At 40.2% G+C, this 15,539-nt stretch overlaps 1 protein-coding gene across 1 annotated transcript in view; it reads left to right on the top strand.

The window, feature by feature from the left end:
* LOC106590053 (cadherin-12) overlaps positions 1-13,076 on the top strand; it is a 230,390-nt gene extending 217,314 nt beyond the window's left edge. The window contains exon 12 of the mRNA XM_014180561.3: positions 11,397-13,076. Coding sequence (XP_014036036.2) covers positions 11,397-11,932 — 536 coding nt within the window. The 3' untranslated portion in view covers positions 11,933-13,076. The remainder of the gene's footprint in view (positions 1-11,396) is intronic.
* Positions 13,077-15,539: the final 2,463 nt, after the last annotated feature.

The raw sequence follows: 15,539 nt of genomic DNA, 5'->3' as shown, positions 1-15,539 counted from the left end.
AAGCTATTTTAAAATCGGACATATCGAGTGCATAGAGGAGTTCTGTATCTATAATTCTTAAAATAATTGTTATGCTTTTTGTGAACGTTTATCGTGAGTAATTTAGTAAATTCACCGGCAGTGTTCGGTGGGAATGCTAGTCACATGCTAGTCACATGCTAATGTAAAAAGCTGGTTTTTGATATAAATATGAACTTGATTGAACAAAACATGCATGTATTGTATAACATAATGTCCTAGGGTTGTCATCTGATGAAGATCATCAAAGGTTAGTGCTACATTTAGCTGTGGTTTGGGTTTATGTGACATTATATGCTAGCTTGAAAAATGGGTGTCTGATTATTTCTGGCTGGGTACTCTGCTGACATAATCTAATGTTTTGCTTTCGTTGTAAAGCCTTTTTGAAATCGGACAGTGTGGTTAGATTAACCTCTTGGGGCTAGGTGGGACGCTAGCGTGCCACCCGTGGTGCACTCCATCAACAGCAGGTGCATTTCAAGAGCGGCAAATTTGAATCCAAATAAATGTCAAAATTCAAATTTTTCAAAAATACAACTATTTTACACCATTTGAAAGATAAACATCTCCTTAATCTAACCACGTTTTACGATTTCAAAAAGGTTTTACGGCGAAAGCATAAATTTAGAGTATGTTAGGACAGTACATTTACAAGAGTTGTGTGTAATGTTTTGTCAAGTCAAAGACAGGGTCACCAAAACCATAAAACCAGCTAAAATGATGCACTAACCTTTTACAATCTCCATCAGATGACACTCCTAGGACATTATGTTAGACAATGCATGCATTTTTAGTTCTATCAAGTTCATATTTATATCCAAAAACAGCGTTTTACTATGGCATTGATGTTGAGGAAATCGTTTCCCTCCAATAACCGGCAGTCAAGTCAGCGTCACAAATTAAATAATTAAAATTAGAAAACATTGGTAAAATATTATATTGTCATTTAAAGAATTATAGATTTACATCTCTTGAACGCAATCAACTTGCCAGATTTAAAAATAACCTTACTGGGAAATCACACTTTGCAATAATCCGAGCACTGTGCCCAGAAAAATGCGCGTTGCGATACAGACTAGACGTCATGTTGGGGAGATCTAAAATCGAAAATACTATGTAAATAATCCATTACCTTTGATTCTCTTCATCAGATGTCACTTCCAGGTATCACAGGTCCATAACGAATGTAGTTTTGTTCAAAAAAGCTCATCATTTATGTCCAAAAATCTCCGTCTCGTTAGCACATGATGTAAGCCAGCCGGACTTCTCGTCATGAACGAGGGGAAAGAATATATTTCCGTTCGTTCAAACATGTCAAACGTTGTATAGTATAAATCCTTAGGGCCTTTTTTAACCAGAACATGAATAATATTCAAGGTGGACGAATGCATACTCTTTTATAACGTATTGGAACGAGGGTACCCAACATGAACTCGCGCGCCAGGTGTCTAATGGGACATCATCGTTCCATGGCTCTTGTTCGGTCAGATCTCCCTCCAGAAGACTCAAAACACTTTGTAAAGGCTGGTGACATCTAGTGGAAGCAATAGGAAGTGCCAAAATATTCCTAAGCCCCTGTGTTTTTCAATGGGATAGGTTTAAAGTCAATACAACACATCAGGTATCCACTTCCTGTCAGAAAATGTCTCAGGGTTTTGCCTGCCAAATGAGTTCTGTTATACTCACAGACACCATTCAAACAGTTTTAGAAACTTTAGAGTGTTTTCTATCCATATATAATAAGTATATGCATATTCTAGTTACTGGGTAGGATTAGTAACCAGATTAAATCGGGTACATTTTTTTTATCCAGACGTGCAAATGCTGCCCCCTAGACCCAACAGGTTAACGAGAGTCTTATCTTTAAAATGGTGTAAAATAGTCATATTTTTGAAAAATTGAAGTAATAGCATATCTAAGGATTTGAATAACGCGCCACGGGATTCCACTGGCTGTTACGTAGGTGGGACGAAATCGTCCTACTGGCCTTAGAGAAGTTAAGAGGCTAGATAAGGATCATATCACCTCTAACTTACCTAACAGCCTAGACCCACTTCAATTTGCTTACCGCGCCAATAGATCCACAGACGATGCAATCGCCATCGCACTGCACACTGTCCTATCCCATCTGGACAAGAGGAATACCTATGAATAAATGCTGTTCATTGACTATAACTTAGCATTCAACACCATAGTACACTCCAAGCTCATCATTAAGCTCGCCCTGTGCAACTGGGTCCTGGACTTCCTATGGTAGGAAACAATACCGCCACTTCTCTGATCCTCAACACAGGGGCCCCACAAGGGTGCATGCTCAGCCCTCTCTTTTATTCCCTGTTCACCCATGACTGGGTGGTTACGCACGCCTCCAACTCAATCATCACGTTTGCAGACGACACAACAGTTGTAGGCCTGATTACCAACAGTGACGAGACAGCCTACAGCGAGGATGTGAGGGCCCTGGGAGAGTGGTGTCAGGAAAATAACTTCTCACTCAATGTCAACAAAACAAAGGAGCTGATCGTAGACTTCAGGAAACAGCAGAGGGAGCACACCCCCATCCACATCGACGGGACAGCAGTGGAGAAGGTGGAAAGCTTAAAGTTACTCGGCAAACACATCACTGACAATCTGAAATAGTCCACCCACACAGACAGTGTGGTGAAGTAGGCGCAACAGCGCCTCTTCAACCTCAGGAGGCTGAATAAATTTGGATTATCCCCTTAAACCCACACACACTTTTACAGATGCACAATTGAGAGCATCCTGTTGGGCTGTATCACCACCTGGTATGACAGCTGCACCGCCCACACCTGCAGGGTTCTCCAGAGGGGGATGCGGTCTGCCCAACACATCACTGGAGGAAAACTACCTGCCTTCCAGGACATCTACAGCACCCAATGTCACAGGAAGGCCAAAAAGATCATCATGGACATCAACCACCCAAACCACGGCCTGTTCACACCGCTATCATCCAGAAGGCGCGGTCAGTACAGGTGCATCAAAGCTGGAACCGAAAGACTGAAAAACAGCTTTGATCTCAAGACCATCAGACTGTCAAATAGCCTTCACTAGACGGCTTCCACCCAGTTACGCATCCTTGCACCTTAGAGGCTGCTGCCCTATATACATAGACTTGGAATCACTGGCCACTTTAATACTGGAACACTAGTACCTTTAATCATATTTTATTCATGTTTACATAATGCTTTACTCATCTCATATGTATATACTGTATTCTAATCTACTGCATTTTAGTCAATGCCACTCCGACATTGCTCAATCTAATATTTATATATTTCTTAATTCCATTCTTTTACTTTTAGATGTATGTGTATAGTTGTGAATTGTTAGACACTACTGCACTGTTGGAGCTAGGAAAACAAGCATTTCGCTACACCCGCAATAACATCTGCTAAATATGTGTGCAGTAAGGGACCAAAGAATTTGATTTGATCTACTCTCCAAACCATTGTTATCCATTTAACAATGTATTGTGAGAATATCCTCACAGACTTGTCAACGTGACAATTGGGAGCAGAATGAAGTGCCACTTCCTGTGTCTTATTCATGGGCTAGGATTTAATTACAGAACAAGTATTAATGGAGTGCTGAGATATGAGCCTTGATGGATGGGAATGAGGGAGCTGAGCTTGAGCCCCCCCACCCCCGGATTGGATTGACCTCGTAAAACATCATCCAATCCCATTATCTCATTACTCCTTGGTCACGGACTGATTTAAGCTTTAACTTAACCCTAAAGGTCAGGGCTGTAAAACTTGTCTTTAGAGTATTGTCTTAAACTCATCCCACTTAAAGAGAGGCTCATCTGCATTCATAGCAGCTTGTTTCCAGTGTGTGTGTGTGATGAACGGCCGTAAAAATGTGTAATTATTTTACAGTGTTGGTCAAGTATGGCCGTGCCCGTGACCAATACAGAGTGGTCAAAAGGTTTTAAAATTACCCTCACCCCCTCCATCACTGATGATTGTGGCTGAGGAGTTGTTCATCAGCGGAATGCGAAGAGTCATGAGCTGCTCATGTATGCCATTAGGCAGTTCAGTCAAGCGGGTGGTCAGTGAAAAAAAGCCTGCACATGCATAGTTTAGTGTATGGGAGCATTGAGATATCCTTGCACACACATACTTGACGACTGGGATTCCTAATCCAGTGCAACCTTCATCTGCCTTTCCAGTTGAGATGGCACTCCTGTATCTGCCTGGTCAGCCAAATCAAATTTTATTCGTCACATACACATGGTTAGCAGATGTTAATGCGAGTGTAGCGAAATGCTTGTGCTTCTAGTTCCGACTATCCAGTAATATCTAACTGTCACGGCTGTCGTAGGAATGAGAGGACCAAGGTGCAGCGTGTGTGTCATTCCACATTTTATTTACTCTATGAAACTATGCAATACATAAATACACTGAATAAACAAAACAACAAACCATGACGCAGAGGTGAAACAAACACTACTCAAAAATATCTCCCACAAACCCAGGTGGAACAAATACTTACTTAACCTCTTGGGGCTAGGTGGGACGCTAGCGTGCCACCCGTGGTGCACTCCATCAACAGCAGGTGCATTTCAAGAGCGGCAAATTTGAATCCAAATAAATGTCAAAATTCAAATTTTTCAAAAATACAACTATGTTACACCATTTGAAAGATAAACATCTCCTTAATCTAACCACGTTTTACGATTTCAAAAAGGTTTTACGGCGAAAGCATAAATTTAGAGTATGTTAGGACAGTACATTTACAAGAGTTGTGTGTAATGTTTTGTCAAGTCAAAGACAGGGTCACCAAAACCATAAAACCAGCTAAAATGATGCACTAACCTTTTACAATCTCCATCAGATGACACTCCTAGGACATTATGTTAGACAATGCATGCATTTTTAGTTCTATCAAGTTGATATTTATATCCAAAAACAGCGTTTTACTATGGCATTGATGTTGAGGAAATCGTTTCCCTCCAATAACCGGCAGTCAAGTCAGCGTCACAAATTAAATAATTAAAATTAGAAAACATTGGTAAAATATTATATTGTCATTTAAAGAATTATAGATTTACATCTTTTGAACGCAATCAACTTGCCAGATTTAAAAATAACCTTACTGGGAAATCACACTTTGCAATAATCTGAGCACTGCGCCCGGAAAAATACGCGTTGCGATACAGACTAGACGTCATGTTGGGGAGATCTAAAATCGAAAATACTATGTAAATAATCCATTACCTTTGATTCTCTTCATCAGATGTCACTTCCAGGTATCACAGGTCCATAACGAATGTAGTTTTGTTCAAAAAAGCTCATCATTTATGTCCAAAAATCTCCGTCTCGTTAGCACATGATGTAAGCCAGCCGGACTTCTCGTCATGAACGAGGGGAAAAAATATATTTCCGTTCGTTCAAACATGTCAAACGTTGTATAGCATAAATCATTAGGGCCTTTTTTAACCAGAACATGAATAATATTCAAGGTGGACGAATGCATACTCTTTTATAACGTATTGGAACGAGGGTACCCAACATGAACTAGCGCGCCAGGTGTCTAATGGGACATCAACGTTCCATGGCTCTTGTTCGGTCAGATCTCCCTCCAGAAGACTCAAAACACTTTGTAAAGGCTGGTGACATCTAGTGGAAGCAATAGGAAGTGCCAAAATATTCCTAAACCCCTGTGTTTTTCAATGGGATAGGTTTAAAGTCAATACAACACATCAGGTATCCACTTCCTGTCAGAAAATGTCTCAGGGTTTTGCCTGCCAAATGAGTTCTGTTATACTCACAGACACCATTCAAACAGTTTTGGAAACTTTAGAGTGTTTTCTATCCATATATAATAAGTATATGCATATTCTAGTTACTGGGTAGGATTAGTAACCAGATTAAATCGGGTACATTTTTTTTATCCAGACGTGCAAATGCTGCCCCCTAGACCCAACAGGTTAAGTATGATCTCCAATTAGAGACAAGGAGGACCATCTGCCTCTAATTGGAGATCATCCCAAACAAAACCAACATAGAAATACAAAACTAGAACATGAACATAGAAATACAAAACATAGAAAAACACCCCCTGTCACGCCCTGACCTACTCTACCATAGAAAATAACATCTTACTATGGTCAGGACGTGACACTAACAAGTAATCTAACCTAACAATTTCACAACAACTACCTTATACACACAAGTGTAAAGGAATTAATAAGAATAAGTACGTAAAAATATATGAATGAGTGATGGCTGAACGGCATAGGCATGATGCAGTAGATGGTATAGAGTACAGTATATAAATATGAGATGAGTAATGTAGGGTATGTAAACATTATATAAAGTGGCATTGTTTAAAGTGGCTAGTGATACATTTCTTACATCAATTTTTCCATTATTAAAGTGGCTTGAGTTGAGTCAGTATGTTGGCAGCAGCCACTCACGGTTAGTGATGGCTGTTTAACAGTCTGATGGGCTTGAGATAGAAGCTGTCTCTCGGTCCCCGCTTTGATGCACCTGTACTGACCTCGCCTTCTGGATGATAGCAGGGTGAACAGGCAGTGGCTCGGGTGGTTGTTGTCCTTGATGATCTTTTTGGCCTTCCTGTGACATCGGGTGGTGTAGGTGTCCTGGAGGGCAGGTAGTTTGCCCCCGGGTATGCGTTGTGCAGACCTCACTAACAGAGCTCTAGAGTTCCTCTGTGGAGATAGCAGAACCTTTCAGAAGGATAACCATCTCTGCAACACTCCACCAAGTAGGCCTTTGTGCTATAGTGACCAGACAGAAGCCACTCTTCAGAAAAAGGCACATGACAGCCCTCTTGGAATTTGCCAAAAGGCACTTAAAGACTCTCAGACCATGAGAAACAAGATTCTCTGGTCTGATGAAACCAAGATTGTCTTGCCCATTCATGCTCTGAATGGCACACCATGTCTCAATATAAAATCCTTCTTTAACCTGTCTCCTCCTCTTCATCTACACTGATTGAAGTGGATTTAACAAGTGACATCAATTAGGGATCATAGCTTTCACCTGGTCAGTCTGTCATGGAAAGAGCTTGTGATGTTTATGTTTTATACACAGTGTATATTATCCATGTCTTTGTTCATCCACGACTCTGAGAAACATAGGATATTACAGTTTGTAAGGTTCTATTGATTGTATAGTCTCAAATGGAGCTTGTCCAGTCTGTTCTTCAGTGAGTGTACGTTCGCCAAGAGAATGGAGGGTAGAGGCGGTTTGTCCACTCACCAACATAGGTTTGTCAGGGTGCCCACACATCAGCCTCTCTTGTGCCGTCTCTTTCTATTCGGAGTTTCAGGATTAGGGCCTGGTCTCAGGTGACCACCAACCTGTTCGTGAGAGTTGCATCTTAGTTTGTGGTCATAGTTTGTAGGCCAAACCGTTCGGAGGCTACAGACATTACTGTGAGAAGGCCGAAATTCAAACACCACTCTAGCTCTACAACCTTTCACCGCAGATACGGAAGGGCAATATCGGCAGATGCGGTGGATTGAGCCCATGCAAAAAAATAGATATCCATCAGTTTAAACTAGAGATTTTGATGGGGATTTTTTAATTATGTTAATTAGATTTCCACTGGGCCGCAGAAATTGTAGGCTAAGGGTTAAGCAGATTAAGTATACCAGAAAGAATGGCACTGGAATGGAGAATGGCACCAGTTTTACGGGCTCCTGAACAAATCTGCTGTTTTTTGCACTGATCTGAACTTTTTTGGTACACAATGTTTCCGCCAATGTTTTCTATGACCAAAAATAGATTCTGGACATCAGAACAGTGATCACTAACCTCGATTTGGATGAAGATTTCTACTTCAACGAATTGGCAGTGCAAGACATGTTCCCCGTTTTGCTCTAGGTCGCCCACAAGCCCTGCAAGACTCGTCTGAAGGTCCGCAGTACAAGTTTATAAAAATGAATGGAAGTATACATGGAAATAGTTTAGTGCCTAAAATAAGGGGATAAATACAGTACAAGTAAAAAAATTAATAATAATGTTTCCTGATCTTTCTTATATCTCTCAGATATAGGACAGACACTTCAGAACAAACTACCTTTTGATTTTTTGGGGCACTGTCTGTTGTTCCATGTAATAAATCTGTTAATCAACGGGATTATATTGGCTAATAGCAGTAATGGCACATTCAATGTTTCATCCAATCATTATTTGTATTTTTTTTACACCTTAGAGGTCTTAAAATACTAAATCAAATAGTGAAATAATCCTTGGTATGACCATCTTAAAACAATTCCATATGTTAGCTTAGAAATATGCAAACGGACCTTGAACTGGCTCAAACTGCTAAACATCACTCTCTGTACCAGACAACATGACAAAATATTAGATGTCTCACTGTTCTCACTGTTCAACTGAAAGTGTATCTATCAGTTTCATATCAACCACTATTTGTTATGATGCATGCATACGTAAATAAAAATGTCTGTATAATCTTGCGATTCAGAAAACATAATTTGCCATTAACTGCTATTGCTACTAGCCACATCAGTTAGTACTATGTCCTTGCATCCAAGATGTAACTTGCTCTCACATATTGCATGTGGAATGTGAATGCATGTACACAGGATGATTTACATTTTCGCCTAAAATGACATACCCAAATCTAACTGCCTGTAGCTCAGGACCTGAAGCAACGATATCTATATTCTTGATAAAATTTGAAAGGAAACACTTTGAAGTTCATGAAAATGTGAAATTAATGTAGGAGAATAAAACACATTAGATCTGGTAAAAGATAATACAAACAAAAAAACATGTGTTTTAATTATTTATTTTTAATCATATTTGAAATAAAAGAGAAAGGCCATAATATAATATTGCAGTTTAGCTGCAATTTAGATTTTGACCACTAGATGGGAGCGGTGTATGTGCAAAGTTTCAGACTGATCCAGTGAAGCATTGCAATACTGCACACATTTTTTTATCAAGTCTTCCCAAATGTGCTGAATTGGTCAATTGATATATTTTCAAGTACAGAGAACATACAAATTGATATGGTAATAAAAAATGTAAGTTTACACACTACCAGAAAGGTCATACATGATGGAAAATTAGCTTCCCTACAGAAAATACACTAACCTTTACACATCTAGATGGCCGGGAGGGATGGATGTGGGGGCAGAAACAGCAGGGGATCAAACTTTAAAACCCAGTTCCTACATTTGAATATATCAAACAAAACTACATTTTATCTCTGGGACCCTCAGGATGACAAATCAGAGCAATATTACTGAATGTAAGTACATTATTTACCTTCAGAGGTGAATGTATCAAACCAAGTGTTGTGAAAAAAGTTTTTTGTTGTTGTGCACTCTCCTTAAACATTAGCATGGCAGTTTTTCACTATAACAGCTACAGTAAATTGGCCAGTGCTGTTAGATTAACAATAATTTATGCTTTCTACATATAAGACATGTCTATGTCCTGGAAAGTTGGATGTTACTTACAACGTCATTCTATTCACATTAGCAACAACTGTCCCGGTATATGGATGCTGATCCCATAGAGGATAAATGTGTTACTTGGACCACACCATGGCCTAAAGTCTTCTTTTTCTCCTGCCAAGTCAATTTATCATAAAATTAGTTGAGCAAACTGCGAGGAGATATTTTTCATGTTGAATGAGTCCTTGTTAGTAAGAAGAAGGCCCTCTTCACCCACTGTCCTCTCTGTGAAGGTAGAGTTAGTGTTGAAAGGGTTGACCACATGGTGAGAAGTGTTATCAGAGCTCAGAGTCAATATGCCTTTAGGCCCTGGCTGCCACAACTGTTATTCCAACAAGTCATGCTGTCTCTGAGAAAATGCGTGTAACACAACTTAAAGAAATACACTTTTTTGAGGGGAGAGACAGTTATTTTCTATGGTGGATTTGTCAAGCTTTGTGGAAATAATGGGAAAATCAAACTGTCTGTTGAACTGGCCGTATGAGCCCTGCCTCGCATCAGCACAGCTCCCCATCACAAATAGATCACACACAGCTACCACCCTAGAAAAATATGTCCAAATAATAATGACCGTACTTGAAATACAGACCTTGACCACAGGGGGATGGTGACGCACTGTTTGAGTTATATCAAAGAAGGAGAAGGACATTCCAGCACCCATGCTTTTTATTACATTTTTTCCCTTATCCTTTCTTCATTTCAATTGAATATGTTCTATATATATATATATATATATATATATAAATATTGAACCATGCATTGCTTTCCCCTGTGAATAGTCCAATTGAAGACCCATATGGGAAATGTTTATTGTGAATTACCACAGGGAGGAGGAACAAATTGTGGAATAATATTTTGTTCCCCTTGCTTTAAAAAATGTGTGTGAGAGATGTAAATTCGATATGGGTAGCCCCAGGCAGAGATTCCATTGGGTTTGACGCTTAAAATGGTATCTGTAAGGTAAGGGAAATTACTTGCCAGTTGCCACTGTGGACGTACATTCTTATGAATACCCATACACCCCCCTGGAAAGATCAGTGTATTTTGCTTGACTACGATGCATTGTCAGTAGGCTATGTAATGTTTGTTGTCAGGTCAGTACTCAACATTCAGTATGTTGCTAAGGAACAACATGTGTGGGAGATTTGGTCACTTCATCATTGGCAAGTCAATTGATTGCTGTGCCAGGAAACAATACCATGACCTGTCTCATAACATGCATGCCATGGAAATGTATACCATCTCAAGCCACCAACAAAAACATAAATCAAATTGAATTTGTCACATGCGCCTAATACAACAGTGTGAAATGCTTACTTACAAGCCAGCAATGCTTTAAAATTAAAATAAGTGTTAATTAAAAAATAGATAAGTAAAAAATAGAAAATAGAAAATAAAAGTAACATATAATTAAACAGCAGCAGTAAAATAACAAGCGAGGCTATAAACAGGGGGTACTGGTACAGAGTCAATGTACGGGGGCACCGGTTAGTTGAGGTAACTGAGGTAATATGTACATGTAGGTAGAGTTAAAGTGACTATGCATAGATTATAAACAGAGAGCAGCAGCAGCGTAAAAGTGGGGTCTGGGTAGCCCTTTGATTAGCTGTTCAGGAGTCTTATGGCTTGGGGGTAGATGATTTAAGAAGTCTTTTGGACCTCAACATGGCGCTCCGGTATCGCTGCCTTGCGGTAATTGATTAAATGCATTCTATTACATTTCCCCATGCAAGTAGCACTGTATATTATATCTTAGCCTATTTTTCACAAACTATGCTGTATTAGCAATATTATAACCAACACCATATACCACCATATAGACTACCAATACCATTCCGATTGATTCATAGTTTTCATAAACCACTGTTTTAATCTCTCTATGATCTCTCTCCAGTGATTGTGGTCCTCTACGTGGGTCTGAGACGACAGAAGAATAAGGAGACCCTGATGACGTCCAAGGAGGACATCCGTGACAATGTAATCCACTACGACGACGAGGGCGGGGGCGAAGAGGACACCCACGCTTTCGACATGGGAACCCTCTGCAACCCCAAAGTCATCAAGGAGAAACTCCTGAAAGAGAATCGGGACCTTTTCCGACGTGACATCAAACCCGAGACGAAAACCGGCAAAAACCAACTGCCTGTTTCCCAAGACAGTGCAGATATCTGCAACTTCATCAATCAGCGACTGAAAGAAAACGATGTGGACAACTCAGCCCCACCCTATGACTCTTTAGCTACCTACGCCTATGAAGGGGAGGGCTCTGTAGCTGAGTCGCTCAGCTCCATCGAGTCTCTGGTTGCAGATACCAATGACGACTATGATTACCTCAACGAATGGGGTCCTCGATTTAAGACTCTGGCAGGAATATTTGGAGAGCAGTCGGACACTCAGTCAGACACAACGACAACAGAAAACAGACTTTGATTATGTTATTCATAGAATCCAAAAGTGGACATAAAATGCCATTATTTTAGTTTTTTTCCCTTTATTTCAGGGTTTTCTATTTTAGCAAATGAATTTGTTTGTCAATTTTTTTCTTGTGGGTTTTTCTTATTCTCAATCACAAAGATGTATAAAAGGATGATAGATAGCTAGATGAAAAAGACAGCCTTTCAACTACTTTTATAGTGAATGTTGTTTTATGTCTTATTTATTCTACTTTGTTTTCTCACTGCTAGGGGGAAGAAAGACAGAAACACAGAAAATGCAAGCATTTTCTTCTTTGATATCCTTATAAGTGCCTCAATATTTTTTTTTTTTATATCTCTCTCTCTCTCGCTCTCTCTCGCTCTCTCTCGCTCTGGTCACGCAAGCATAAGCTGACTGGCAGACAGAGGCATGTGGGTTTGAGACTACTCTCAGTTGGACAAGTTATGGGACAATTATGTGGCCCAAGTTTGGCCAAAGATATTTTGAATGTTATTTATTATTTATTTATTGTGATGGAGTTTTTTGGGGGGGTTCCTTCGTTAACGTATTTATCTATGTAACAGCTGTCGTGAGAGAGAGTAGACCAAGGTGCAGCGGAGTTAGTGTTCATCATTGCATTTAATAATAGAAAGAACACTACACAAAACAAAACAAAACAAGAAAACTGACAGCCAAACAGTCCTGTCAGGTGCAAAACACTCAACAGAAAAAATTACCCACAAAACCCAAAGGAAAAACATGCTCCTTATGTGTGACTCCCAATCAGCAACAACGAACTTCAGCTGTGCCTGATTGGGAGCCACACACGGCCCAAAACAAAGAAATACAAAAAACCTAGAAAACGAACATAGAACGCCCACCCAATGTAACACCCTGGCCTAACCAAAATAAAGAACAAAAAACCCCTCTCTATGGCCAGGGCGTTACAATCTATTTATCGCTTAATCATACACATATTTTTGGGGGGGGGAAGACACTTGAGGATTTTGTAATTATTCCATGGCCCAAACGGAAATGAAAGTTTCAGTTAGGTGGGTCAGGTGTATTGACTTGTACTTGTAAAAATGTATTTAGGGCTAACCAAGATCATGCAGTTCAGTCAATGTAATAAACACTGTTTTATTAAATAAACACCACTGATAAAAACAATGTTTCATTGATTTATGTTTTGTTCTATTTTGTTTTGGTTTTGGGAAAGAACATTCTCAGTCTGGTTTGGCTTTGTGTGAAAATGTAATATTATTCTTATCCAGAAACAGAATACCAGTTTTGATTCAATAAGGTCCCTATAGACTCAGTCTACTGTAATACCGTCCGGGGCCTGTGAGCTGATCTAACGTCTAGGAATCTTGGTGACAATATTGACAATGGGGAGCAATGGAATGGAAATTGGAACAGCATTATAAGCTTGGAACCTTCCATATTACCAGGCTGATACCCAGAGGCCAGAGTATGAAGTAGTAACTGTGGGTGTTTGTTTAATGAAACACAGTCACCCCCTTCGCTCTGTATCAATTTTGAATAGTTGGCTTCTGCCATTATGAATGTATTGTTTGATCTCTGTGGCTGTTGCAATGGACCAGTATACCCCGATGCTCTAGTGTGGCCTTTCTGAAAATCACAACACTGCCATTTCAGTAATGAGTCACCCTGTTACTGACATTGAGCAGATGCAGACAGATCAAATACAGACATCAGCAGTAGGGGAGGCTCACCAACCTGCATAAACATGAGAGAGAGCTAGCTAGCAGACATACTGAATTGATAAAGAGAAAACAAAGCAAATACGGGTGATGGGAGGATACACTATATATACAAAAGTATGTGGACACCCATTCAAATTGATGGATTCGGCTATTTCAGCTACACCCGTTGCTGACAGGTGTATAAAATCGAGCACACAGCCATGCAGTCTCCATAGACAAACATTGCCAGTAGAATGGCCTTACTGAAGAGCTCAGTGTCTTTCAACATGGCACCGTCATAGGATGCCACCTTTCCAACAAGTCATTGTGAAATTTCTGCTCTGCTAGAGCTGCCCCGGTCAACTGTAAGTGCTGTTACTGTGAAGTGGAAATGTATAGGAGCAACAACGGCTCAGCCGAGAAATGGTAGGCCACACAAGCTCACAGAACGAGACCGCCGATTGCTGAAGCGTGTAAAAATCGTCTATCCTCAGTTACAGCACTCACTACCTGGTCCCAAACTGCCTCTGGATGCAACATCAGCACAAGAAGTGTTCATCGAGAGCTTCATGAAATGGGTTTCAATTCCAGAGCGGCCGCCCACAAGCCTAAGATCATCATGCGCAATGTCAAGCGTCGGCTGGAGTGGTGTAAAGCTTGCTGCCATTGGACTCTGGAGCAGTAGAAATGCAATCTCTGGAGTGATTAATCATGTTTCACCATCTGGCAGTGGTAATACCCTCCTACCATTTGTAGGACAGCGAAAGAACTAGCATTCCTGTTCAGTGCATAATTAACGACGGCTATATATTTTTGGTCAAGCATTTTCTCAATTTTGGAGTCATACAAGAAGAGAGACCAGTAGTGATGTGTTGTCAATGTGTATCAAACCTCCAAATGTTTAAAACACAATACAAATTTCCATATAGGACAATAACGTGGGCAAAGACTACTCACTCGTAACTGTCTTTCATTTTCTAGAATCTATGCATTATTTTTCTCTTATGAGTCATACTGTATACCCATTCACACTGCTGTTCAGAGCTATTTACCAATATCAAACAGGTGTTTTTAAGGCAATGGCTGATTTCAATGTTTTACTGCTAACCCACAAAGCATTACATGGGCTTGCTCCTACAGTACCTATCTTTCCGATTTGGTCCTGCCGTACATACCTACACGTATGCTACGGTCACAAGACGCAGGCCTCCATACTGTCCCTAGAATTTCTTAGCAAACAGCTGGAGACAGGGCTTTCTCCTATAGAGCACCATTTTTATGGAATGGTCTGCCTATCCATGTGAGAGACGCAGACTCGGTCTCGACCTTCAAGTCTTTATTGAAGACTCATCTCTTCAAAAAGTAAAATGGACTCATTGTTCTCAGATCAACCACTTACCAAATGCGCTACTGTTTTTCAGCCAGAGACTGCAGAGTCATCATTCAACGTTCTGGCGCCTTCTGAGAGCCTATGGGAGCCTTAGAAAGTGTCACGTTACAGCAGAGATCCTCTGTTTTGGATAGAGATGACAAAGAAGGCCAAGAAATGGTCAGACAGGGTACTTCCTGTACAGAATCTTCTCAGATTCTGGCCTGCCATTTGAGTTCTGTTATACTCACAGACACCATTCAAACAGTTTTAGAAACTTTGGAGTGTTTTCTATCCAAAGCTACTAATTATATGCATATTCTAGTTTCTGGGCAGGAGTAATAACCAGATTAAATCGGGTACATTTTTTATCCAGCTGTGAAAATACTGCCCCCTATCCATAACAAGTTGAAAGTAGAACACTTGCCGCAATCCACTTCCTTATGTCTGAAACACAGGCTTCCAGGGTGTGCAATTTTGGGGCTTCACTACGTTTCATTGAAATTTACAGCTGTGTGTTATCCTCATAGCAGTGAAAGTTAACATT

The sequence above is a fragment of the Salmo salar genome, chromosome 29 (assembly GCF_965601325.2).
Source record: "Salmo salar chromosome 29, fSalSal1, whole genome shotgun sequence".
In the NCBI taxonomy this organism is placed as follows: domain Eukaryota; kingdom Metazoa; phylum Chordata; class Actinopteri; order Salmoniformes; family Salmonidae; genus Salmo; species Salmo salar.
Note: the sequence above shows the minus strand (reverse complement) of the source record. Positions and strands in the feature narration are given on the sequence as shown.